The sequence below is a fragment of the Penicillium chrysogenum genome, assembly GCF_028827035.1.
Source record: "Penicillium chrysogenum strain IBT 35668 chromosome Unknown utg000005l_segment0_segment0, whole genome shotgun sequence".
In the NCBI taxonomy this organism is placed as follows: Eukaryota; Fungi; Ascomycota; class Eurotiomycetes; order Eurotiales; family Aspergillaceae; genus Penicillium; species Penicillium chrysogenum.
The window spans coordinates 27,096-53,165 of NW_026622753.1; the positions used below are offsets into that span (position 1 = coordinate 27,096).

Below are 26,070 nucleotides of genomic sequence, written 5' to 3' on the forward strand. Positions count from 1 at the left end.
GGTACGCTGAGTGAATAGCAGCGTCTATTGTGCCGCTCAAGTACGTAGTTTTTTTGGCTGTTTGCCCCATGATGGGTGCCGGCAATCCCTGGCGGATCTGCAAGCTAGCACCGTCCTAGGTCGGCCCTAATGACCCGCCGAATAATATTTCACTCGTTGACCCGTTCCTCTTCCCTCTTCCGGGAATTCGTAACCGTATAGCGCTATCGCGAATGGCTTCTTCGACAGCCTTATATACTAGCGACGTTGTGCGCATATCTTATATACAAATACCTCATTATGATCTGCAACAATCTGTTCAATATGCGGGCACCCCGCGCGTGGGTCCCTCGTCCTTCTGACAACTGTAATGACACTCAAAAGATCTATCTAGTTTATGGCATCGTTTCAACTGCACCTGCCGGATACCCCAGCATGGATTCCATAAATTGCGAAGGAATGTGCGTAGGGTATCCCACACGGAATGCCCATCTTCGCCATACCAGCCTGAAGTATTGGGCTCAGTCATAATGCGAGTGATGAGGTAAGGAACACAACCGACTATCCCTTGTAAGCAACGGGGGGAAATAAGAATAAAGGGAGCTCTCACCAGAGTCACGGCCAGCCCCTTGTTCTGAGGCGAATACGCGGGAGATGATATCTGCAGCCCAGATTGATAAAAGTAATAAGATAATCGGCTCCTTCGTTCCCTTAAAGCCCTCGCGCTGTGTTCTTGGCTTTGCTGCAATCCAAGGATAATAACAATATGAGCGATCCTCACCAGCCCAGCAACCAAGCCTCGACTGGCGCACATCAGCAAATCTTGGAATAGTTATGGCGCAAGGACAACCACAGCCAGAAAGTCATCGACCTCGAAGACCGCCGTCGACTGAACGAAGCTCTCTCTGATTCTCCAATACATTAGTCGACCTATCCAATCTCGGTCAGTCCATTGATTAGTAGGCCACCTCTAGTATGTGTGTGCTTGCTTCTCTTCAAGTCTTTCCTATAAATTCGCTCGCTTCCTCTTTGCGTTAGTCAGCCCAGTTTAGGCTTGGTGCTACAGATAAGCAGTTTGTATAGGTTGATTCATGCCGACCTTCTCTTGGGCTTCTGACTGAGCTTTCGTTTTATAAAAGAAGGAATAACGAAGTTATGTGGCACGCTCGCTCGATTCCAGGTGACCATTTTCAAAATTATCTCGATTCTTCACTGCCATGGTAAACTTTTCACAATTTGTTTGAGAGCCGAATTAAAAATGACATTTCAGATACGAACCCCGTCTCAAACATTTGAACTTGTTAGAAAAACTTTTATCCAGCACAGGAAAGCTCAGAGTACTGTCAACGCAGGAGATCCTGGTGCTGGAGGAGCGGAAAATTTTGTTTGGACAAAAACCTTCTGCATATTCGGCTCGCGCTTATTGAATAGGTCGTAGACCGTCTCCATGTCTTCGAGCTTGAACCGGTGGGTGACCATGTGCAGGGGATGGATCTTCTCCTGCTGAATATACTTCAGGAGATCTTTCCAGTATTTTTGCACAGGAGCTTGTCCATTACCAGTGAGACGGATCCCAGTCTGCATCAAGGAACCGATGTTGAAGTGATTACACTGCATTGCGACGTCAGTATAGTGTTTCACCATGGGAAAGGTACCACATACATAGCCGGCATATACGCCTGTGATACCACAGCGCCCGAATCCGCGGACAGAAGTAATCATCTCGTTGACGAGTTCAGATGTGTCGGTTTCCATGCCCAGCAATCTTTCAAAGTAATTAGCCCATCCTTTCGCATACTCACCAGCAGCGCACTCGATCGCCACATCGGGTCCGCGACCGTCACACATTTTCTTCAGAGTTGATGCAACAGACTCGCCCTTCGGGAGATTCGTATACTCAATGGTCTCAAGCTTGGGTAGTATCCTTTTGACGAAGTCCAGTCTCCATTTCCCATGACCGCCATCAATAAGAATGACCCTACTAGCACCATTGAAGAAGCTGAATTCAGCTGCCGTTTGTCCAACCGGGCCAGCTCCCCAGATTGCCACAGTGTCGCCCTCCTCAACCCCAGTGTCAACAACGGCGTTCCAGGATGTTCCCAGCACATCGGCAAGGCCAAGACCTTTTTCATCGGGGACATCGTCAGGCAGCTGGAGGAGGTTCACGTCACCGTAAGGGACGCGAACATATTCCGCTTGCCCACCGGCAAAACCCCCGGTGAAGTGGGAGTATCCAAACATACCTAAGGCGAGACTTAGTATGGGAGCGAGCGTCGCTAACATTGGCGTGGCCATTTAAAGAGGCGTACCGGCTGTTCGACGTCCATACAGCTTTGAGGCGTCCTCGCTCGAATTCGTCCGCTCACACATTGAGGACAATTTCTTCTTGCAATAATAACACTCCCCGCAGGCAATTTGGAAGGACGCCACAACGCGATCACCTACTTTAACCTTCTTGACTGCCGGGCCCATGCTTGCGACAAGACCGCAGAACTCGTGGCCGAGGATATCGCCTTTCTGGAGATCCGGGATAGCCTCTATAAATCGGTAACAGATACCGCATCAGCAGACCCACTAACACTTCCGTTAACTATTAAAGCCACGACATACCGTGGAACAGGTGCAAGTCACTCCCACAAATGGTGCTGGCCGTCACCTTAACGATAACATCGCCTTCATCGATGATCTTAGGGCGCGCCGTCTCCACTATAAAAGAACCGTATAAGCAGGAAAATCGATATGTTTCAAGACAGTCAAAAGTGAAGGTCGTGATAGGCAGAATGACTGACCAACTTTAACTGAATTCTTCCCTTGCCAGGTCAAGGCTTTCATCGTATGGTCTGGGTCGCCGTATCCCTGAGCCCCATAGTTGCTGACATCTGTGGTGATCGAGGCAGACATGTCCAAGAATTTCTGGTCGAATTGAATTTGTAATGGTTCGTCTTCGTTATGGTTATTTTGATTTTCGGCGAACGCGTTCAGGACATGCTATAAAAGCGGGACGATATATATCTCTCTCCGGATAGCAACCCGTTACTTGTGTTTCTGACATCATTCTTATGTCTCTGACATCATTCTTATGTCTCTGACATCATTCTTATGTCTCTGACATCATTCTTATGTCTCCGTGTTATCGTCAACATGATCGTATCTGCAACCAAAACCGTAAAGCGAACAGGCAAGTTAAACTTATCAGGAAATCTGTTCCGCTGAATTTTTGGAACCGGTTTCGAGCAGAGTCTAGTCATAGCTACGTTAATTGAGCCCAGACTACTCTTGAGCCAAGGTAAGTACCCACATAAGCTCTAACTTACGGGATCGTGTAGATCAGGGATCTAAGAATATACTAAAGTGTTTGCGACTTTTATACCCAAGTAACGCAGTACGACTCCACGACTCTGCCGGACACGCGAACTCCTATGCGATCCTAATGCTGTGCAATATTCATTTCCATCATGATATGCTAACGAATTAATAATTCGAAATGATGCCGCGATAGTCTTAAAATTACAAGGTAGCTGTTAGTCGTCCCAGTAAGAATAAACCTATTATACGGGCATTCTTTGGGTCCAGAAACTGGCAAAGAAGTCAATGGCGAATTGAAAGTCATAATAATAGCATCATCGTCTAATGACTCATTAATTTACGTCATATGCCTATGGAACTAATAATATAAAATGGCGTTGATGGGATCGTATTTAGCCACGTTTTTAATCTTTGATGAGCAAAAGCCTATGGTACTCTACGCTGCCTACAGTATCTTGCCATTTTTTGATATTGAACAATATGTCAGCCGAGAAAAGACAACCCGAGCCCCTTCGTCGGATCATAACAACTCATGATCCCAGCGGTCGAGCTAAATTCAGCGACACGGTTGGAGAGCTGGTATCATTTACTGCGTTCCCTGTCCCCCTGGCAAACCTAAATCGGACTGTGCTCTGGCCTACAACACAAACACATTTCCTGTACAAGGCCTTTCCCCTCCAACTTCTGCGACCCCGGAGTCCAAGTCCAACCTCGACATCAAGCAATATCAGTCCCAGCTCTCAAGTCCATCGCCATTGAATCCGCCAAACGGCACCGCCTGCACAATTGTTGAGGTGCCCCCAGGTTCAGAGGTCCCGATGCACCGAACAACGACCCTCGATTACGGTGTCATAGTTAATGGCACTGCGGAATTAGTCCTTGATTCTGGTGAGAAAAAGTTCATGGCAAAGGGTGATGTATTTGTTCTGCGAGGTACAGCTCATGCTTGGCGAAATACGACTGAAAAGAATGACAATTCTGGTGTTTTACGTGTCTTTTTTCGTGTTTCAGCCTATCGAGCAAGTGCGGCTGGAAGGTGGAAAGCTCGATCAGGACTTGAATCTGTCTCTGCATGAGGATTAGCTTACATGGCAACGATGTATCGCTTGAACCACAGATGAAGTTAACTATTTTAATATGTTGACAAGGCCTAATATCAAAAGCTCTTGCTTTATTTGAAAGAATGTGGTGTTAGTTGGGGGGGCAGGTAGAGTGGAGAGGGTAGGGCAGGGATGGGGAGCGGTACCAGGTACCAGCCTGTTGGCTTGCGGGTAGCTGGGATTACGGCTTGGGAGGTGAGGATTAGGAGGAGGGACGGCATTTTGATTTCTTTGATTTCGCGCACTTGATACCGTTGTTTGAACTCATCCTTGGATCGTTTGAGCTCGATAATACGCTTGTGGACTATTCACGCAAAACTTTTGGTTTCAAAGACCCTATCTGAAATATAGCTAAATGACACCGGTCTGCAGCATACTGTTCACAGCATCAACCACACTTTTCTCCAGACTCCGATACTCCCATTTCTTTTCTTTGGTACCCTGGGCAAGAATCTGAAGACTAGTCTTCATATCCCACCCTGTTGGATGGACATTCTTTGGAAGCACCTGACTGGGATTGCCTGCCGGAACCCTATCCCGGAGCTGTGGAAAGTTTTCACGTATGATGTTGACGACGAGCTGAGGTGAAATCAGTCCAGCGATCAGGAGAATGCGCTGGTTAGATGCAGCTTTGTTGGTCAAAGAGTCCACATGAGCCTGTGCTACATCGCGTACATCGACCTGTGATAGAACCTATAAGTATTATCTTATGACATGCTTGAACAACACTCACGAAATGATAAAATGGAAAAGTCACACCCTCGATATCCTTGTGTGTTCCATCAATGAAACTCGCAATTGCAAAGTGATTGGTCTCATTGATCGATTTTTTGCCATCAATATAATGAATCATCGGACCAGTGATGATATCAGGACTAATAATAGTTAGATCAAATGCTGGCTTTTGTTCCTCCATAAATTTCCAGGCTGCTAGTTCGGCCCGCTTCTTGGACACGTTGTATCCAAGTACTGGGTCATTCTTTTCAATTGCTTGTTCAGCGGTCACCTATATTCTTATTAGGGACAAAACCGATCCCAATTAACCAGTTAGACGTACTGGGTTCCAATCTTTCTCCGTATACGGCTTCCCTTCTTTGGTGATATCCTCGAAAGAACTCAGGACCGCAACTGCACTCGCAATAATAACCACTCGTTCAAGTGATTTACTATGTTTGTGGGCACTCTTCAAGATCTCGTGTGTTCTATTTGTCATTTAGTCTAGCATTTTCCGGATTAAGGTCTGCTGTAGTAAGAACTCACCCTTTTTCCGCGGGCTCAATCATCTCTTTCTGGATGTCGTTCACACTGAACCTCAACGGTGATGCAGTGTGGATAATATAAGTGAATAGGTCCTTTGCCTTCTCGAAAATAATATCGAATGGGGCCGCTGTGGTGAAATCTTCCACGATCGCAAACTCGATCTTACCCTCCCAGTCCGGGTGGGCTTTTATGATTTCCGATGCTCGTTTCTCTGATCTCACTGTTGCCGTCACGATGTAACTTCGCTGAAAAGGAATTTTCGCAATAATAAGCAATTGCGTAAAGCAAATACAATCGCAAAACTATTCAAGTACTCACCTCTAGTAGCATGGACAGTATATGCGTAGAAACGAATCCGTTAGCACCGGTCAGGAGTACATGCTTCCCTCTGCCTTCGTTCGCCATGATAAGATTTCTGATATATCGCAAGCACAGAAGTAAATTACTGTGATCACTGGAATATCACTAATTTCCAGTACGGGCTTTGCCTGGACTCGTACGAACTTTCTTATAGTCTCGCTGACTACTGTGTAAAGTTATTAGTTATTCGGCGGGGGCGAGACACACGTCACGACATAAGACGGTTGACGTCGTTCTTACGAAAGACGCCTTTATCGCTTTATAAATCGCTTACCGGATAACCAATAGCGTATAAAGGAAAAGCCCGTAGAGCTAAAACGCCTTACCACCGAAGATATTACCTCTATATAGAACTAGTTCGATCGCTTCTAGGCTATTATCCGTAAATATAATATATAGCCCTAGTATTTCTATAACTACGATAAAGCAGGCTTTTAATAAGGCTAGGGACGTACGGAATCGGTGATTTAAGATATCTTACGCGAAATAAATCAAGTAAGACTAGCTTCTCGCGGAACTCGGTTACTATTAGGGACTATATCACCGCCGACGGATTAAATATCCTACTACTCGTTATCGTAAAGGGGAACGCCTATTTAGAAGATTAGTATACGGAAGGCAGTCTTCCTAAAATATAGATAATTCGTAGTCGGAGAAGCTATATATTACTATACTAGCAGATCGCCTCATAGTGTCGCGAGATTCACGTCAGACTTGTCGATCTTCGCGAACCAATTTAGAAAAGTAATCGTTAGTTACTTCACTAAACGGGTTCGCAGAACCGAATGGAGAAGGCACCGAAACGACACCAAACGGTTAGCAAGTGTCTTCTTTAATCGGTAAATTCGACTTCTCAGGCTTACCCTTCGTCGTGGTTTCGAATGTCTAAGAAGCGTGGGTTTGGTTTTATAGTCATCCTTCATAGTCTATTTCTCCTTGTCACTCCTTGTGTTGTACGGCCTGGAAAAAAACCTGCTAAAGAGACTTTTATAAGTCGCCCGGTCTGATCTATCTCGTCTATAAATATAAGCATCTAGCTATCTCCCTTGGCTGTATCCTGGGAATTGAGGGACAATTATACATGGCTAATGAACCGGCTATTTATGTAAGTATCTGTGTAAAATTAACTACAAGATTATGTGGCTTATTACTTAACAGGCCGACTTTACTAAATGCTATGGCCGGGTTACCCACAACTCTCATCAACATTTACACTGCGAGGGACGGCAGCTAGTCTGTTATGGCCCTCCTGGCAGTTATCACTGCTAGACTTTCTAGTGTCGGTTCCTTGACCCTGGTCATTATTTATAAGCTATGGAAGCTCGAGAAAGTGAAGAAAGAACATAAACTTGAGAAGAATGCTAGCTTCATCAGGATGAGTCCCTAGACTAGCAATTGTGACTATGTGCCACAAAGCAAAGAAGGGCATTATTGAGACAAGGTTAATTTCGGGCCTGCTTTCCGCGGTTGACGATGTTTTTTGTATACACGAATGCCCATTAATGAGGATTGAGCATACGAGTTGTCTTAGATCGAAAATGTCACAGCGTCACTGGAGTCAGTATGTCCATAGGGCTTCCGCAATTTTCGCTTGGTTTATTTCTAGAGGTGAACTTGTCACCGTTCTGTCGCCACCACCACCAGAAAGGTTTCACCCATCTGGCCACACGAGCTATCAGGAGATCGAGGAACCGATCGTTACGGGACAAGTCGGCCAAAGTGCGGTGGCCCAGATCATTATAGTTCATCCAACTATAAAAGGAGGCGAGGAGTTCTTTTATGAGCTATGGCCAGTCGATAGAGGCTCGACATGGGTCGAGAACTTCGGATTACAGTCTGCGACTAGAAGATGGAGAAGAACCAGGCAATGTGATGACCGAAGGCTCCGGGAATTAGCGGCGCTCAGGGACCAGTCTCCTGGCCAACCTAAGCCTTCAGGTGGCTGCTCTGATTTCTTTAAGGACAGAAAGGTTAGATCTGGAAACTTGTTTATTGACTTTTATCCACAAAACCTATAATATCCGTTCATGTTTACTAACTGCATGATACAGGTCGCCGTTGTAGACCTAGCTACGATTGTTGGTTTGACATCGATTATTCTATATATTCTGAGCAGCGTCAAGTTTTTTACTTTTTTAATTCTATTATGCATATGGGGAAGTAGAAACTTTCATTACAATGAAGCTGAGCAATTTCGCCAGCTAAAGCCGAAACCCCAATGCGAGAAAAAAACACAATAAGCCGAACACAGCGAAAAAAATTATTCAAACCGGAGCGAAATTAAGCGGAACAGTCAAGGCCAAGACGGCTAGGGCCAAGGAACAAGCTGGGGCCAACAAGCGGGCGAACGCAGAGAGGAAAGCTCAGGCCAAGGCAGACAAAGCTCGGGCCAAGGAACAAGCTGGGGCCAACAAGCGGGCGAACGCAGAGAGGAAAGCTCAGGCCAAGGCAGACAAAGCTCGGGCCAAGGAACAAGCTGGGGCCAACAAGCGGGCGAACGCAGAGAGAAAAGCTCAGGCTAAGGCAGACAAAGCTCGGGCCAAGGAACAACAAGCCAGGGCCAACGAACGGGCGAGCTCAGAGAAGAAAGCTCGGGACAAAGCAGGAAAATCTCGGACCAGCGAACGGGCGAGACCGGGTTTGTGACCGCCGTACCGCCACTCTTGTATTGTAACCGCCACAAACGGCGAACAGAAAAAGTCTCTTGTTTTGAACTGCATTATTGATGAGATTCCCGAATACTTTGATAGTCAGCAGAATCCTAAAGATCGCCGAGATCTTGTGAATAACCAGGTACGACATGGCAGGTGGTGGTGGAAGCTTTCTCGCTGGCTTGGACTCGGCATCTTGCTTCTCTGCAACAAAGACTTGTTCAGAAGAATGTATGTTCTTGCGCTTACCATGCTGCGCCCTTTTCTAACTGGTCAATCACTAGGAGAAACGATACATTTACAAATGCACAAATTGATGCGCTTCGAACCTACGCCTCTCATGTCCGTCCGGGAACTATCCGCCTACTCCAATCATTAAACCCGATTGTGCGAACTATCATATTTGGAAGGATTCCCGGAGAGCTTTTCAAAGCCCTCCAATCGAACGGATCTCCGTTTTTTGGTGACTCTGAATTGAGTTGTGCGAATAATGACGACGAAGCCGCATTGGCTAGTCAGAACCCTGATATTCCTTGGATGAATGCAGTCCCACAAAACGAAGATCACGAAGATGCTTGGAAAATACTATATAATAGAGTCGAAGAGCATTCGTGATGGTTTACAGCGATATGCGAAATCATAGATCCCCCAACTTCCCAAAATAGATTTTATATTTTACATAACAAGGGTGAGACATAAATGATGTATTTTACCGGAAACTGCTATACAGGTGTTCCCTCCGTGCCAACCCATTCGAACGAAGCGCCTACGTCAACAAAACCCAGGACCTCCCAACCACGAACGAATTGACTACCGAAGTTCACGCGATAGCCAGAGCCCAGGAATCCCTCAGCAAGAGCGTCACAGATTAAGAACATCCTCTCAGTCCTAATTAGTAACTTTTCCCCTCTAATCCGCAAACGATACCCATTGCATATTTCTTTCAGGTTGTGGGGAACTATCATGTACCAGTGCTGCAATGCGAAGAGCGATGCGCCTTCCACACGACAGTATATCGCTGCTGCATTTCGTATCGATTGGTTTGCTTTCTTCATCATACTCATAGGTCCCATGGAGGTGACTGGTCTCAAGCAAAGCGCAGATATCGCCAAGAATTGCAAGACCGTCGGCAAGCACGTCTGTGATTTCCCCCAGTTTGCTTCGTAGGTTTGTAGATACCAGGATGTCGTTTTCATGCTCTTGTTTAATCGCGTAAACAACGGGATTAAGGAGGTTGCAATCTTGCTTTCTTGGTCATCTTTGACGTCTGGACTTTCGAGTATATGTACGAAATAGGCTTCGTGCCAGCGTTCAAGTTTGTAGAAGGAGTTCGTGTTGAGACTGGCGGCTGGGAGTCGGTGACGGGGCCGGAGACACAGAACAACAAGAGTCTGGAGAAGAATTTCGACCCATTGGGTGTCCCGCCGGCCCTTTCTTGATGATATCGGGTTTAAATGCTCATTAAGACCACCACATCCTGTGGGTCTGGGAAGCAGTCCGGGATTTTTCACGTGCAGCTTGTGACAGGCTTCGGCGATAGAATTGAGGAGCCGCGTGCGCAACTCGGTATCACTCGAGTTGTAATTAACAGAGTGGCTTGGATGCATCGCATAAACCCACTCAACGCGTCTCCGGAATTCATCCGAGAACTGGGCCTTACGTTCCATTAGAGTATTTTTTGGTTCCTTTTGTATGATAAGCTGGTGCTCCCGTCCGCACATACGATATTGGCACTCTCACCTCACCCATACATAAGATAACGTCAGGCTTCTTTGCGTCCATCGCTTTTATAACCAAGTCGTATAACTTCTCACGCACGTGGTCTTCAAGACGACCATTTTGAAACTTGGATATGAATGGTCTCAGATCAAGAAGTGAGACACCGTGCAATATGCTGAGTATACCATTTGAAGTGACGTGAAATCCTTCATGTAGGGCGCTTAGCGATGGACAATGCGATATGACATCGTTGGCACCATCACACCAGGGATGTCCTTGGCGTGGCTCCAGAAGAATGGCCAGCAAGCCGCCACTGGTGAAGGGCCCAGCGAAGGATTTTGTGACATCGATTTCAGCTCTAGAAAGTGCTTCGTCGCGAATTTCACAGATATAGGAAACAATGTCGTGGAAGGATTTGGCATATGCGTGGTTATCATGGCTGGATAATTCCAGTTCAGACACTTTAGAAGTAATTTCGTCCATAATTCCACCAGTGACTCGCTTCATGGAGTAGTCAGAGACATAATTAGGCGTGAATAGAGATAGTTGCCTTCAGGCCTGTTCTACGAGAATTTGTAGTCCACGTATTTGAACTCGGATTGTAGTAATGAATCATGTTTCAAGGGTGTGGACGACATATGACTGGTCGTTGGGCTGGAAATCGAAACGGTGAGCGTCGTGACGGATGCCAAGGGTTGAATGGTGTACGTAATTGTGACGACTTCCCGCACCCGCGATATTGCTGCATAGCTCTTCTGATGCAGAATCCACTTTGATCGATTTTGACACGGCTCAGAAATGTCGTAATCGAGAGATTTTTCTGCAAGAGTTTAACAAATGACCCGTGTGCCTCGATAATCGGTCGAGCAGAGAAGGTAGGGGGATTCTTTAAAGTGAATTCTGCTGCCACCGCATTTAGTGGAGTGTTTTATATGAAAGTTTCGCAGGGTGGTCCGGAAGAATCAAATGGTCGACTATTGTGAAACTTTAAATCTCCCTGCATAAAATCGTTTAACGCGAGCCTAGAACCCTCGATAGCGAACACTTGAAAAAAGACATCCGAAGAGGAACTTCTAAATAAGGTGTCTGGGCCCGCTTGCCCAGTAACTTTTTTAGGCCTTTATCGATCATAGCAGAAGAACATAAATATGGCGTCAGTCTCTAATATCTTGATTCAACGCGCGCCGCCTTGGTCATTGTGGATCAGATATGGCTATGGGAAGCTGGGAAAAGGAAGAGACTTCTATGATCGACCTCACTGTGAGACTGGCCACAGTGACACTTGAGGTTAATATACGCGACTTTTATTCTACGTATGCATGTCACCGAGTTGTAGAAGACCCGCTGTCTTTCTCTACGCGCACTTCGTCTTGTCAGCCCTCTGTCGTCTCGCATCTAAACTCCGTGGCGGACAACTCGCCAAGTTGGGTATCTTCCATCGATAGCCAGTTCCTTGAAAATGTTCTTTTGAATGCGCGCGAATGGGAATCCGTTTTTACAAACACGTGCCATTCGTCATTCCCGCAATTACGCGAAGTCTGGATCTAGGCAGGTATAAACATGGCATCCTCTCGAACGTACAAGAATCAGAACATATCGTATTCTCTGGTTCGGCGGGCGGCCTTGTTCGGCTGTTCAGTACATAGCTTGAATTCAATTATTAATGATCAGAAATTGGGGAATAACGACTAAGTAAGGATCATTTTGCCTTCCTCCAATAGTTTAACTTCTTTTTGAAGCTGGCCGCGTCGGCGTCTTATTCTGGTGTCCTCGCGAGCCACTTCCGCCAGTTGCTCAGGGTCCATGGCGGCGACGAACGTTGGAGAGAAAAGGCTGAGTGGCCTGTTGGGGCCAGTGACCAGCAGGTAATCGGCCACTTGCATTCGTACAAAATCGACAAATCGTTTGCGCGCAAGCTTATAATAGGATCGCAGGATATCATGCATCTCCAAGACTACATGATCAACATTGCTAAGAGGGTGATTCTGAGCAATTGCGTCCAGTTGTACCACTGTCCCGTGAGAGCAATCACTGGTTGCTTTGGCTTCTAGGGCCTTGCGAAGACGGTTCTGGCGGCTACCCAAACTAGTAAGCATCATACAAAATCTCGCTGAATAGACAGAGGACACTCCATACGCACCATTTCTCCAGGGTGTCGTTAAAGTAATGGTTATGAGTTGCGGGATTCCCTTCAAGCTCGACCTGGATGAGGAATTCAGTGAGAGATATAGCTTCTCTATATCGCCTTCTCAATTCCCCTATGAGTAGAGACTCAATCGCAACTCGCATATTATCGTCTGGCGTGACTTCGTTCAACAAATTAGTGACCATCCTATGGACAAGCATAATTATGTCACTAATATAACCGAATGCCAGGCTTGACCACTTCGAGGATTGTTTCTTCATAGCGCTACCCAGAAGGGATGGTTTGAAAGTTCCCAACTCGAACCCGCGGGATTCAAGGTGCATGCCTTTAAGCCAGGGAAGTATTCCTCGACTATGAGCCGAAGGCAGAGACAAGTTCTGGTGTACCAAGTCCATGATGCCCGGATGGTCTTGCTCTGTCCTAGTATCGAAATCTCCGTATTCCACCCCTAGGCTCAAACCTTCACGGTCGGTCTCATCGGGAATCTCCATTGTTTCATCAACCTGTTGTTCCGTATTGAAATCGAAGAGGTGACCTGATGTTGCCATCCTTTCGGCAAAATCCTCTCCGCGATTGATCGCAGCGGTAGCGAGTCGAAGTTTCGTATTTTCGTCAAAAAGATCACTGTGACTGTACTCAGAACGTGGCGGCTTGCGATGCTAGATTCTGAAACTCTAAAGCCATCTTCATCATAAACTGACTTTGCTCAGCTAACGTCTCTCTTTTGGGGCCCAGACTTCCAAGGCATTTCCTTGCCCCTTTTAGCCTCTGGTTTATCTCGGCTTTCACCTTTATCGATTAGCGCATGACGTTGCATTAAGAGGCAGACTCAAACCTTTGGAAATTCCCGACGTATGTGCTGAGCCATGACTTCCTGCAATCGGATTCGTAGGGCGTGGATTCCGGTTTTGTCCTTATTTAACTGATTCCATGGAACTGCACTCGCAAAGAATCCTCTTTCTATTTCTTGGCGATTTGATTTTGGGTGGTCCAGTTCTGCCTGATCAGGGTTGCGGACTAAATGCCACCCAAGCTGTAGTTGGTGGCGCTGTCCCTCGATCAAATCCAAGGCTCCACGCTCTGAGCCCTTGTCGACGATGTCAGGCTTTGTCAACACACCCAGAGTCCTGATACCGTTTGGATCTACTTCTTCAGCCCGTTCAAGTATCTCCTGTGTGGCAACATCAACATTACATGGGATAACTGTCAACATCACGGACCTCGGATTTTCCATGTACCCACGGACCATCCGGTCAACCATAGACCGGTCTGCCTTAGTTGTGACACCGTGAGTTGTCCTTTTGAAAATTCCCGGAACATCGATTATGGTCAGGTGCTCTTGGCTTGGTCCGGACACTTCTAGCCTAAGAATGTCCCCTGAGAAAGTTCTCCTCGTTTCATCATTTATATGGTCAATGCCCATGGTGTCCTTGACCTGGAATGATCACTGATTAACATACTGCCCGGTTGGTGGCCTTGGCGACTCACCTCTGCCATTATACTTGCAAAAGAGATGGCATCCAAGCATTGAAGGTTCTTTGACCATTGCCGCACCTTCTCTTGATGGTCCCCTGAACTATTACAGTCCGGGATAATGGAAGCCGCGATATTCGATTCTGGTGATCGACGGAACGTAATCTGTGTCGCAAACCGTGTGCAAAGTCCGCTTTCGCGAGGGAAAGGCAGTTCCGTCAAACCCTCCAGGACTGAGCTCTTGCCGCTTGACTGGTCGCCGACGACGACTAACTGTGGAAGGGCAACATACTCCCCAACATTGCACGCGAAAAGTCGGTCGATTTTGTCAAGGGACACGGAATCGATAATTCCAAAGCCAGTATTAGTCTCACCCATTTCTGGAGACCAATACCTCTCTGGCTTTGTTTGAAGACGTGAAAGGATTAAGCATTCGGACAGGACTAAGCGCAGAACTGGGCTTTTATCAAGGTCTTTTCATCCTGAACACATATGTCAAGAACCTAGCATTCCGTACTCTCAGAGAAGCATTCCGCATAGTTATCCATTCTTTCGAAAGCTCGCACAGCTGTACACATTCTGCCATCAAATAAAAGCTCCAATGAGAGTCCTGAAGCACGGAAGGTTACAATTACCGAACTCACGGCAACAGATTCCTTCTGAAGGGGAATGTTCGCCAGTAATGTAAAAAGCGCTGCAGTAGACTCCCTCCTGGAACTCTGCAAGCAGCTGATTGAGTTTTCTGCATAACTCGCCCAGTGCATATCAGTTTGTTTTGCATCCATGGTTCGTGCCAAGTCGGAGGGATACTTCAACCGATAACCTACAATCCGCCAACTAGCCACAGCCCAGACCATGAGGGAATGCTTTGTAGTTTCCCAGCTCAAACCCGCGAGATTCAAGCTGCATTTTCTTAAGCCAAAGAAGTATTCCACAACGATGAGCCAAAGATAGAGGCATAAAGAATTCCGAATTACACCTTGGAACTACTTATATGACATGGCAGGAGTGAGTTGATATCCAAACTCGGTGATAGACTGATGCTCGACTTCCTTGTCTAGTTGTGCAAGAACGCAACAGGAGCAGCAGCACGATTCCATATAATCTCCAGATGCAGAGCCCGCTATATCAAACTGCTTTCGCATATTATTTCTTTTCTTCGCTAAAAGCACCCAGTGAAGGCCAACGCAACAGAGGAACGAAAATAGATAACACTAGTAAAATATCCCGGATTAGCAAAATGACAAGCTCAGGGCTGAGAACTAGTACTTCATGATTGCAGTAGCCATAGTTTCTTAGCTCTGCATCCTTAAGACGAGATTGCGTTTTTGAATAGAGGCAGCAAGGAGCAAAGCTTCCACATAAGACTTAATGCACGGAACAATTAGGATACATTTTGTAGAAGCCATCTTATGGTACTCACAAGTCTCGGGGGAAGGAGACAGGCAATCCCAGGTCGAATAAGCCCAACGATTTTTTGAACTGCGCTGGAAATTTGGAGTAGACGACATTTTTAAGAAAGTGTGCTGCGCACGCTGTTGGTCAGTGACCCGGAGAATGTGTCCCAGAGAGGTACGCACAAACACGCATGGATTTAAGACGGCTTTTGATAAAATTTATGGATATGGAGGTTAGTTATTATAGATATCCAAGAAGCTAGCCGAAAGAAAGCACGACACTAGAATAAAGCCGGCACTAAAACAGTACATAAGCTTGGGTGGGTCGAACGTTCAATCGCTGGTATCAACATGAATCGAGCCTTAACCGAAACTGTCTTAGCATGAAGCATAAGATTATCTGATTTTTGACCCCAGTGCGTGGCCAGAAGTAGATGGAATTTGGCGGCAGAATAGAATGGCGGCCAACTAGCATAGTTGGTTTATTTTTGACCCCCACTGCAACACTCCAGTTAGAACGCGACTGAGCTCTGCCGGCCTGTTTAGGAACGCGTGACTTATTTCTGGTCCGGCTTAACTGATTACCTATACCATACCTATTTGGTTCTGCAAACCCGTTCGATATGCGACACCTTTTCCGTCCGCTCAACGATGTTTTCGCCGCTCGCAGCCTGGCCTTGGGATTATATTACAGAGTTCGTGGAGTGATATGTGATCTATAAAAGGACTCGCCTATGCGTGTGCTCAGAGAAAAAGCGAACCATTCGCGGAGGCATTTCCTAGAATAATATGGACACGGAGCGGACACAATAAGAGCTAGGCCAGTCGAAAAGAAGGCTCGGGCCAAAGAGAATCGGGCCAAAGAGAAAGCCCGAGCCCAGAAGAAGAATAAAAACAAACGTCACTGAATCAGACGCAGCAAGCTCGACCCAATCCTTGTCATAAACTCCGCTCGCTCACGAGTACCAAACGGGTTCGCAGAACCTGAATGGACAAAACACGGCAGCGACTTCGGTGTCGGCTTTAGTATAGTGTCGCTCTTTGATTTAGCTAGTGCGCAAGCAAATGAGGTCGCGAGATTGTGTACATGGAACTGCGGCACCAATATTTGTAAATTTTCTCAGTCTTGAGTCAATGTAGTATAGTAGTATATAAGTTTGAGGTCAGATCCAACCAAATATGATTTTAGTCAATTGTCTTTGATTTAGGGAGACTTTGCAGGCCAAAGTTCTCAATCTTTTTTTTTTTTTCACTGTCTTGTAAGTCTCACTTACTGCTCCTCGTTAACTTATATTTATTTGACCTCCCAGCAGAACCTTGTTCCAGACGATCGTGGCGCCCAAGATGGGTATCCTGAAGCTTCCGCTGGAGATTTGGCACTATATACTGGATTATGTGGACCCAGTCGATATTGCAAATATAAACAACACGGCTCCTGCTATATGGCAATGCATTTTCAAGGACACCAAGTGGCTTGAAATGGCCAAGACATACCCCAGATGTCCACCTTATCAACCAGGCCAACTTCCCAGCTGTGCACCTTTCCTGATTGGCCGGAAACTTAGCAGCTTTCGACCCGACAAACAGAGAGGATTCTATGTTGTTCTTGTGACTGCAGAATTTTCAGGCGACCTTCAATACGAGAGCAAACAATTCTTCGAATCTCTTCATCCCGGCTGGAAATACAATGAGAAGGAATTGGAGATCGAAACTGCATCTGGACTCATAGTCAATATTGCTGATGTTATTGCTCCCGATGAAGCAACTGTTGTCAACAAGAAACTTCTGCGCGGGAGGAAGTCACATTTGGAATACTGCTACTATCAGCAGGATATGAGTATCCAAAGGGTTGAGGAGGTTACCTACCATGATGGGACCTTCGTCCTACACCTCACGTTCCAGGGAAGCAAGAGAGAATGGTGCTTGGAGAAAAAGACAAAAGGGGGAACATGATCCAGATTCTCTGTGTCCGATCCGGAGTACGATATTGGGCCTGGCCTTATATTGTTTGCCGCATCAACTAGAGTTTGACAGAGTTTGATACGCTCCGGTCGTGGTTTTTTGCCTAAGGGTTTTCCCACGTCCCTTTGTGCGAATGCGGGAGCATCTCCTTTTTATCCTCGGGAAGCAGGCGCTCGTTACATGATCGAGTCTGAATCTGTATTTGTCTGTGATGTATTCTATTATTCTTGAGTCTTCGCCATTTCGTGACTTCGGATTACAGTCTACGACAAGAAAATGGAGAAGAACAAGGCAATGTGACGACCGAAGACTCCGGGAATTAGCGGCGCTCAGGGACCAGTCCTGGCCAACCTCTACCTTCAGTTGGCTGCTCTGATTTCTTTATGGACAGAAAGGTTAGGTCTGGAAACTTGCTTATTGTCTTTTATCCACAAAACCCATAATATCCATATATTATCTTTACTAACTGCATGATCCAGGTCGCCGTTGTAGACCTAGCTACTATTGTTGGTTTGGCATCTATTGTTCTATATATTCTGAGCAGCGTCAAGTTTTTTCCTTTTTTAATTCTATTATGCATATGGGGAAGTAGAAACTTTCATTACAATGATGAAGCTGAGCAATTTTGCCAGCTAACGCCGAAACCAAAATACGAGGAAAAACACAATAAGCCGGACACTGTCAAGGCCAAGACGGCTAGGGCTAAGGAAAAAGCTCGGGCCAACGAACGGGCGAACGCAGAGAGGAAAGCTCGGGACAAAGCAGAAAAGGCTCGGGCCAAGGAGCAAGCTCGGGCCAGCGAACGGGCGAATGCAGAGAAGAAAGCTCAGGTCAGGGAGCAAGTAAGCGAATGGACTCCGGACAGCTCACGTAAAAGTAATCCCGTAATGGTGTCCGACTAGAATTCTGAGGTCTGCCTCAAATGGTTCTGGCGAGAATGACCGCAGGCTCGTTCGTATGGAAACAATCGAAGGCGACCAAGAAGGATTACCAAGAATAAAGAGCTTCTCCGTCAAGGATTTCAAGGTATTTAGCTTAGAAAAGCGATATCGCAATAGTCCCCATGCCACATGTTTAGCACACTCATGCTTCGAGTACATGCTAAGTATTGTCCTGCATCACACTAGCCAAAAAGCGCCGGCACTCTTGGCGTACATGGATTAGAGCGGGGAAAAAAGCAAGATGATAAACATCTGCCTCTGAACTGACTCCTCGTCTGCATGAACGACATACCTGATATTGAGCTTGCTTCCCTAGGCATGGCGCCGAACCTGCCGCGTACCCTGGCACAGGAGGTTGTTCATGTTGACGACGAGGCAGCTGAGGTCGAACCTTACCTTTCACTCCGTTGGACAGTCACAGGCAAATGGTATAGCCGCGCAAGCTTCACCGGGGCTCTCCTATTCAATAGCGGATCATTTCTTCTCCCGGCACTCTATTCTACCCTCGTCAAGCTATGGGTTGCGAACATCGACTCGTCGCTAGTTGTCACGACGGATGTTTATACATACATTGGTGTTGTGGCGGAAGTACTGAACGAGGGCCTCCCTCGTGCGGTCTGGGTGACGATCGCGGATCGATCAGCGCGGAGCCTCGATTCTCGCCTTGGGCTCGCGCATACGTTGATCTTTTTCAGATTGCCTTGGGCCTGATCATGAGTATTATCTTCGTTGCTACCGCGGAGGAAGTCTCCGATACATTCGTCCCTGACGAGGTGCAGAAAGCGAGCGTCACTTATGTCCGGATCAGCGCGTTCTCCGCCCTAAGTTCTGCTGCGGAAGTTGCTGATTCTAACGCTACAAGAGCGCTGGATATGCCAGATATCCCGCTGCTGATCAGCTCCACCAAGGTGGTGGTGAACATCGTGCTAGACTTCCTGATTATCTCAACGTTCCGCGTTGGATCATGGACCCCGAGTATTAACGCGCAGGCAGCTATCCGGTTATGCTGCGATATGGTCTCGGCCAGTGTCGGCCTGACATACTTTGTCAGCGCGATGAGCATTATCCACCAGGATCGGCGACTGCATTGGAAGGGAGAAAGGCCGTCTATCCCGGCTTTCCTTGTCTTACTCAAGCCGGGGTTCGTCACTTTCCTTGAATCCGCGATCAGAAACGCTCTGTATCTCTGGTTGGTGAGCGGGATCGTGTCCTTGTCTGTAGACTATGCCACGGCGTGGGGAGTCTTCACTACCATCCGGTGGGGGCTGGTGATGGTTCCCGTGCAAGCGCTAGAAGCCACCACGCTAGCGTTCGTTGGACATGAATGGGGCCAATGGCGAAATCGAGAAGACATCCCGAACAACTGGAATGCTTTATACGGTCTGTCCCATGTCCTTCCCGTACTCCAAGGGGCGAGTCAGCTTATAGACCTAGTAATCATCCGCCCAGCCCTCCTTTTCGCAGGAATTGTCATAGTAATCGAGATCCCGCTGTACATATTCCTCGCGCTATTCGGATGCAAGCCGTTCGCAGTCTTCCTGAGCCAGTCCAAGGCCGTAGCTGAAATTGCGGAGCACATGTGGCAGACAATTGACTGGCAAGTTGGCTAGAGCCTAAAGTCTAGCTAGTCGCTAATCCATCCAGGTGTTACTTGCTGTACGCCGTTAACACCCAGCTGGTTTCTGTCCTGCTGGCCACCAGGCCCGATTGGTATCTGTTTCAGTCCCTCGTGTCGAACCTGGTCTATGTCCTTCCATGGGCAATTGTGTGCCAGGTGGTTGACCTCAACTCACATAATGCATGGACGTATCACAGCCTTGTATTTGGAGGGAGTCTGGTGTTCTCGTTTGTAGAGGATGTGATCGTGGAAGCCATCTGGGGTTGGAGATTCGTGCAGGGAGCGTGATTTTGCGGTGGTGCCATCAGTGTAGGTTCAGAACCAGCCAAGCCCTTAATACTACTCTACAGTCTTCTTCAACGCCATTGAATTATACCGCACAACGGCGAGTACATGGTTAAAGTTGTAGGGACAGTGGGAGATCAGGTCATCTGGCTACGGACGAAAACAGGAAAAGCAGCGTTAACGACTAGCAGTACAATAAGAGGCAAGAACAGCTAACGGGGAACAATGCGTGTGAGAGTTGGGGAACACGGGCCACGCGACTATAGTAAACACATATCCCTGGAGCATTTTGCAACCACCAGTGTCCCCGAGACTTCTTAGGAAACGCTGCATCTTTAAACGGGGTATTGGCGCAGACCAACCAGCAGAAGGAAACAGCCCTCCCTCTCCCCCTCCCCTCCGTCCTCCCCGGTCGTTTAAAGAAGCCGCCCCAAGGCAGCGCACAATCGGACACGGATACCAACAACATGTCTACTGCAAAGCCACAAAGCCGGGGCATCTCTTATTCCGGTTATATGTCACGTCTCCTCTGGTTTTCATTAAAGTCCGCACAGAGATGAAGTTGTGACTGGTCTTGGTTGAACATTTTCTGCAGCACCCATGGCATTCACATTTCCCCAATTCTTGACTTCAGTCTCTAGCGCACCTAAGTCGCTGCATTTCAGAATCTTCTGTCCATTAATGGACTTTTGCAGAAGAGCCAGCACCCATAAGACCCAGACGCGGCAGGTAATGCCTGGAGTGTTCAACTGGGTATCGTAGGTCCTGATGGTTTGATCCAAAAGCCCTTCCCATCCAGTCGGGACATGAGCGACTCTGAAAAGCCCCACGAGAAGGAAGGATTTGAAAACTCCCACAGTGGGCCCATGGTCAGCGATCCAGCCGCTGCCTTGTTGTTTGATGTGATATTTTGTGCCGCCAGTATCGGGATGACGATGAAAGTAGAGGCCCCAATGGAAATCATTCTGGGCTGGTGGGAAGTTTCTGATGAATAGGATAATGTAAAGTCCGTTGACTTTAAGATTTGCCAGGGACATGGCCGGAGGAGAATTGGAATGTAATAAATCAGCAATATAATGAAAAGTAAAATAGCTTTCTGCTGATGAGATGACTGAAGCTTCTGTGTATGAACACCTAAAGCCAGGGGCAGTCTCCCTTTATACTTTGTCCGGCTTGCTCTCTCAGCATCATCAATGACTGGTAGGGAGCCAGTAGGATCAACTTACCTCTATCTCCGACGAGCAAGGGTTAGCACTAAAATAGACACATTAGTGATAGAATATAGTCCATGCCGCGCGCTACAACGAATAGCACTATAGGTCAGTCACTGTACTTCCCCAAGCTTTGTGCATGATGAGGATGCGCGAAGGGCGGCTAAACCTAGAATTTTGCTAATGAAATTTAGGAAAGTTGGAAAGTCCATCGCCCAAGACTCAGGCCTCCAAGACTCGATAATAACTGGACATCACGGTAGTGCTTGCCTTGTGTGCTGGTACGTTCTGTTATATTGGCGGCGGCTAGAGAAGGAAATTTGTTGGTCCGAATAATGCAGTCTGCCATTCCCCCTGTAACAATAGCAGCTAGCTGTTCAACAAGATAGCACAAACCAACCAAGAGTCGAACACGCATCACCAGTAATAGGAAGCGCTTGTCAAAGATGTCAATGCACGTTCACAATCCAATTCCGCTAAATACGCGCCGCCACCAAGCTTAATGACGAAGTTGTACCACCAGAAATCCTCTCGTGTGAACCTCAATGCTGTGGTGAAGTCCCAATAGTCAGGGTACCAGCCTGCCGATTCCCAGTCCAGAAAGCCTGTGATCCGCCCCTCCTTCACCAGGATATTATGGGGTTTAAGATCACCGTGGGTAAAAACAATGTGATGCGTCATCTTTTGCATATATTTGGCGAGACTAAGTGCGTCATTGTATGCCGTATCAGACGAGAAACCACCCGACCAAGAAGGTCGGATGAGATATCCGTTGAACTCTTCTTCAGACTCAAATGGGCCGGCAGAGTGGTTAGGAATGCGAACGCTCCTAATTGCAGTACCTAGCAGAGAGCAGATTCTGTTCCCACCCCACGGATTTGGCCATCCACGCATCACGCCCAAATAGACTTTAAGCTCTTGTAAAACTGATTCTTTATCCTCGCTGCTCAGTGTTTCGTATATTTGGCCCAACTCTTTGCCAGGCACGCGAGTCATCAAAATTGAGACTGGTGCATGTGGTGTATCAGGATGTTCTCCATAGCAGATCACTCGTGGAACCGGAAAGCCAGCTGTTCTGGCTACTTGCATAGCTAAGACTTCTTCCATCTGAGTGCCATCGGACCATTTCAGGATCAGTCCAAACGGAAGCTGAGCAATTTGATTGTCGTAAGTGATGCCGACCCAGCTGCAATACGATCGGGAAAATCGTCGTATGTATACATGTAGAATGGCCCAAAGTCGACGTAGTCGGGGGTGCGTCAGCCGAGGCGTAGGTGGCATTTGTTCGCTCGAAATTGATCGTACATTTTCCTGCCATGTAAAATCTGGCAGGAAGCAGCGAGGTATAAGACAAGGCTTCATGACAGCTAGAGAAGGAAATTTGTTGGTCCGAATAAGAAAGACGCTGAAGACAGAGTGGACTCGCCGGAAACTGTAAACGTCAGAAAAGAAGCAAAAGGACGCGTCCTGATATCTGCTGTATCAGGCAAGGCGACCAATGCTTAAAATCGATGGAAAGGTAAGAGCAAATAGAACCTCATAACCTGTGGGAGGCTTGTTGATTATATGAAGAAGCTGCCTGGGATAAGTGGTGGCGGTCAGGCCGCGCCAATAAACATCACGTGACTCAAGTGCTTACTGTCAGCACTTTAGGATCGGGTCCTGTGTCCTTCCGCCCTCGCTCGGTTGAAGTATCCCTCCGACTTGGCAAAGCGTGTTTATTCTTTGCCTGCTGGAGCTATGGGTACGAATAGACAAATGTGCGATAGTCGCGTATCCTTTGCTAAAGGACTATCACCTATGGCTAACACCGGAGCTATTTAATGTCTTGCTTCTTTCATGTCGGAAACACTTTAAGCGGCTTCGACGTATCCAGCTTTATCTTCATGATTGCTGCGAACGAGCTAGACGTGATACAATAACCATCTTCACCAATCCGACCACGGTCAGAAAGAGCGTCTTGTAGTCGGTTGGGTCGTCTATCGTTAATAAGCACCAGAAGGGTGCCTGCGAGGGAATATGGAAGTCATGGTCGTGTCGCGCATGCCTAGCTTTAATCGGACTGGGTTTATCATATCCCGTCATAGCCACTCATGGATCCTGACTATGCGGGTGACGCCCCACCGCGTGGCTGGCGTGGTATCCGCGCCTCATCTCCCTCACCATCAACCTTTTGAGATTCGCGCATTTTCTAAGGAACAACCTCCTCGTAATATTGATTCGACGCAAGAAATTACCTCGTCTTCCAAGTGTCATAAAGGTCGCATGCTCACACCACTCGCACTCGTTTCAACTCTGGCCCTCCAGTCCCAAGTAATTTTCTCTTGGCAGACAGCGCCCGCTGATCAGCCGGCCGATAATCCAATTTACATTGATGGAAGTCGACAATCAGGGCCCGATTCAGCTCTGCATTCCATAGAATGTTTCTTGGCCGGAGGTCCTCGTGAATAACCCCATAACAGCGAATTTTTCTCTCTGATCGCGATATTGCACGTTGGACTATCGTGCCCTGCTGAACGTCACGCACTTTCTCACCACCCCAACCCATGAGGAGCATGTGGCGGATTTCCCCCGCACCATGCAAGAAATAAACCAAAGCCAAGTCGATTGTTCCAAGGAAAACCGGAACCGCTGACCCCTGCACGCGCCGAAGAACACCGTAGATCTCTGTCTCACGCGACACCTCCTTCCAACGCCGCGACGTTGTCCCCTTGCCGACCATCGTGTACCCGTACACGGAACAGGTGATCTTGAACGGCGCGCCGTAGGAGCCACACTCCCCCATGGGAGTGCAGCCATGGTCCGGATCCTCATCCAACTGCTGCTTAAGCATTCCGACCAAGTCTTCCGCGCTGATCGGATGTTTGTCACCATTTTCCGCGCACTGGTGGAGATCCACGTTGGGACAACGGGAGTCCAACGCACTACCTTGCTGCAGACCGAGTAGACATCGCTGCGTGCAGAATTCATTGTCATTTAGGCGTGATTGGCCACCCCGCGTTCTCCGGGGGTTCGTTTGTTGGGTGGACGTCGATCGTTGAGTTGGCGGGGAAGATGTGATCTGGCTAAAAGCCCGCTTCCGCCGCGCCACAGTGCCAGTGTCGGCATCTGAGTCCGAGGAATCTTCACGGTGGACGACATCAGATGGTGCACAGCCAGCTTGGGATCGCGTGGGCACTCGACGACCTTTTGCGGCCGGAGATTCGACTAGAGAAGACGACGGCTGATACTCGGATATCGTTTTCTCAGAACTCGTGGGCTCTGGACTAACATATTCCGAGTCCGGCGGCTTCTGCTGTAATTCCCGGGCGGGAATTTGGGATCGTGTGTGGCTAAAACTGGTCTCCCAGATTGGTAGTTGTGCCCGTGCGTCATTCCGCCAGACCTGGTCACGCAGTTGTGAGCGGCAACTCATCAAGCACAGACACAGCATCCTTTCAATTTCTGTTTTTGGTCTCCGAAAGGCTCCAGCATCCATATTCACGTCCAGGTTCGGCTCACCTAGGTCATAATAAAGCGTGCCCGGGTCATCATACGGGATCCATAGTTGCACATTCCCTAGCCCCGTAGTCAAACATGAGCATTCTAATCCTTCCTGGATCATTACATGGTATTCCTGCACAATCGCCGATCCGGTAAGCCGCGTCGCATTGTATCTCAATTTCTCCGAGCCGTCGGTGGGAATAATATCTGGTTCGACGATTTCACGATAGAAGTCGATTGTTCGAAGCCCAGCTCGAAGGTTTTCCACAGATAGTTTATGGGGCGGTTTGTATTCAATCGTGGTGAGCAAGGTTCTGGTATTGCCGTTAATTCGGTGGATACAGAACTGATCTGGTCGAGAAGGCCGTGAACTTGGACAAGTCGCTTCTGGCTCATCTCCTTCTTCCTCAAGTGCGTTTGCATGGTTGTCAAACCACACTCCATCACCGAGTTGGAATTCATCTCGCGCACTAGGTATCTTGCATAGCTCCGAGATAATGTCATGCACATGGTCCTCCACAGCGAAACGTTCATAGCTCTCAAGATCTTTTTCGCTACTGATCGGCCGACGCGCGAAACGCTGGCCATATTCTTCCAACACAATGAGGGATGAAAATAACCGTGGTGCGTCTCTTTCGATCGGCTGTAGATAGCGACAGACAGAGTTGTAGATTTCTTGCTGTCTGGCTGCACAGTCCGTCCAGGGTCGCAGTCGTAGGGGGCAATATTTCCCGGTCGGAGGAGGTATACGTCCTGTCGTAGACTGATCGGGGTTTTCCGCTCTCAAGGGTCGCGAGAGAAGATCGTGACTGTATCGGATGAACTCGTCAAAGGTTGTTCGTCGAGTCCGCTCCCTCTCTCGGGTTTCACCTTCTTCTGCCCGTCTCCGGAGCTCTTTCTCCTGTTTCTCACGCTCCTCCGCCTGCTTCCTTTCTTCCTCCGCCTTTAGAAAGAGTGCCTTGTAGTCGGTTGTGTCTTCCATTGCCAATCAGCACCAGAAAAGTGCTTTCGAGGCGTTATAAAAGTCACCTGCCGTGCCTCAGATGCCAGCTCTGGTCGGGACGGATTTATAATATTCCGGTCCAGCCACTCAGGGATCGTGGCTATGCGGGTGAAGCCGCACCGCATGCTACTGTAGCTGTTGGCATGATATCATAATGTACACGATCCTACCGAACA

General features: G+C 47.7%; 11 protein-coding genes across 11 annotated transcripts; 3 read left to right on the top strand and 8 right to left on the bottom strand.

The window, feature by feature from the left end:
* Positions 1-1,311: 1,311 nt before the first annotated feature.
* Positions 1,312-2,880, bottom strand: N7489_008378 (zinc-dependent alcohol dehydrogenase; the record flags this gene model as incomplete). Its single annotated transcript, XM_056714128.1, has 5 exons — positions 1,312-1,590; positions 1,642-2,222; positions 2,289-2,516; positions 2,590-2,685; positions 2,769-2,880. 5 exons carry the CDS (start codon positions 2,878-2,880, stop codon positions 1,312-1,314), a joined length of 1,296 nt encoding a protein of 431 aa, XP_056561750.1.
* A 1,576-nt stretch (positions 2,881-4,456) lies between these two features.
* Positions 4,457-6,050, bottom strand: N7489_008379 (NAD dependent epimerase/dehydratase; the record flags this gene model as incomplete). Its single annotated transcript, XM_056714129.1, has 6 exons — positions 4,457-4,689; positions 4,763-5,066; positions 5,119-5,391; positions 5,443-5,587; positions 5,646-5,890; positions 5,964-6,050. 6 exons carry the CDS (start codon positions 6,048-6,050, stop codon positions 4,457-4,459), a joined length of 1,287 nt encoding a protein of 428 aa, XP_056561751.1.
* Positions 6,051-7,543: 1,493 nt separating this feature from the next.
* Positions 7,544-8,651, top strand: N7489_008380 (actin-like protein 10; the record flags this gene model as incomplete). Its single annotated transcript, XM_056714130.1, has 4 exons — positions 7,544-7,566; positions 7,612-7,975; positions 8,057-8,087; positions 8,299-8,651. The coding sequence occupies 4 exons, from the start codon at positions 7,544-7,546 to the stop codon at positions 8,649-8,651; spliced, it is 771 nt and encodes a 256-aa protein (XP_056561752.1).
* A 727-nt stretch (positions 8,652-9,378) lies between these two features.
* Positions 9,379-10,882, bottom strand: N7489_008381 (uncharacterized protein; the record flags this gene model as incomplete). The annotated part of the gene is made up of 2 exons (XM_056714131.1): positions 9,379-10,311; positions 10,397-10,882. 2 exons carry the CDS (start codon positions 10,880-10,882, stop codon positions 9,379-9,381), a joined length of 1,419 nt encoding a protein of 472 aa, XP_056561753.1.
* A 1,181-nt stretch (positions 10,883-12,063) lies between these two features.
* On the bottom strand, positions 12,064-14,372 carry N7489_008382 (dynamin family protein; the record flags this gene model as incomplete). Its single annotated transcript, XM_056714132.1, has 4 exons — positions 12,064-12,451; positions 12,516-13,180; positions 13,357-13,956; positions 14,010-14,372. The coding sequence occupies 4 exons, from the start codon at positions 14,370-14,372 to the stop codon at positions 12,064-12,066; spliced, it is 2,016 nt and encodes a 671-aa protein (XP_056561754.1).
* Positions 14,373-14,980: 608 nt separating this feature from the next.
* N7489_008383 (PLAC8 family protein) lies at positions 14,981-15,347 on the bottom strand (the record flags this gene model as incomplete). The annotated part of the gene is made up of 2 exons (XM_056714133.1): positions 14,981-15,208; positions 15,240-15,347. Coding segments are annotated over 2 exons (336 nt in total), but the record flags the coding sequence as incomplete, so codon positions are not given.
* Positions 15,348-16,735: 1,388 nt separating this feature from the next.
* N7489_008384 (F-box protein) lies at positions 16,736-17,344 on the top strand (the record flags this gene model as incomplete). Its single annotated transcript, XM_056714134.1, has 1 exon — positions 16,736-17,344. The coding sequence occupies one exon, from the start codon at positions 16,736-16,738 to the stop codon at positions 17,342-17,344; it is 609 nt and encodes a 202-aa protein (XP_056561756.1).
* Positions 17,345-18,612: 1,268 nt separating this feature from the next.
* N7489_008385 (uncharacterized protein) lies at positions 18,613-20,200 on the top strand (the record flags this gene model as incomplete). Its single annotated transcript, XM_056714135.1, has 3 exons — positions 18,613-18,915; positions 18,990-19,891; positions 19,939-20,200. The coding sequence occupies 3 exons, from the start codon at positions 18,613-18,615 to the stop codon at positions 20,198-20,200; spliced, it is 1,467 nt and encodes a 488-aa protein (XP_056561757.1).
* Positions 20,201-20,736: 536 nt separating this feature from the next.
* N7489_008386 (uncharacterized protein) lies at positions 20,737-21,234 on the bottom strand (the record flags this gene model as incomplete). Its single annotated transcript, XM_056714136.1, has 1 exon — positions 20,737-21,234. The coding sequence occupies one exon, from the start codon at positions 21,232-21,234 to the stop codon at positions 20,737-20,739; it is 498 nt and encodes a 165-aa protein (XP_056561758.1).
* Positions 21,235-21,825: 591 nt separating this feature from the next.
* Positions 21,826-22,689, bottom strand: N7489_008387 (uncharacterized protein; the record flags this gene model as incomplete). The annotated part of the gene is made up of 1 exon (XM_056714137.1): positions 21,826-22,689. The coding sequence occupies one exon, from the start codon at positions 22,687-22,689 to the stop codon at positions 21,826-21,828; it is 864 nt and encodes a 287-aa protein (XP_056561759.1).
* Positions 22,690-23,677: 988 nt separating this feature from the next.
* On the bottom strand, positions 23,678-25,873 carry N7489_008388 (uncharacterized protein; the record flags this gene model as incomplete). The annotated part of the gene is made up of 1 exon (XM_056714138.1): positions 23,678-25,873. One exon carries the CDS (start codon positions 25,871-25,873, stop codon positions 23,678-23,680), a length of 2,196 nt encoding a protein of 731 aa, XP_056561760.1.
* Between the last annotated feature and the right edge of the window lie 197 nt (positions 25,874-26,070).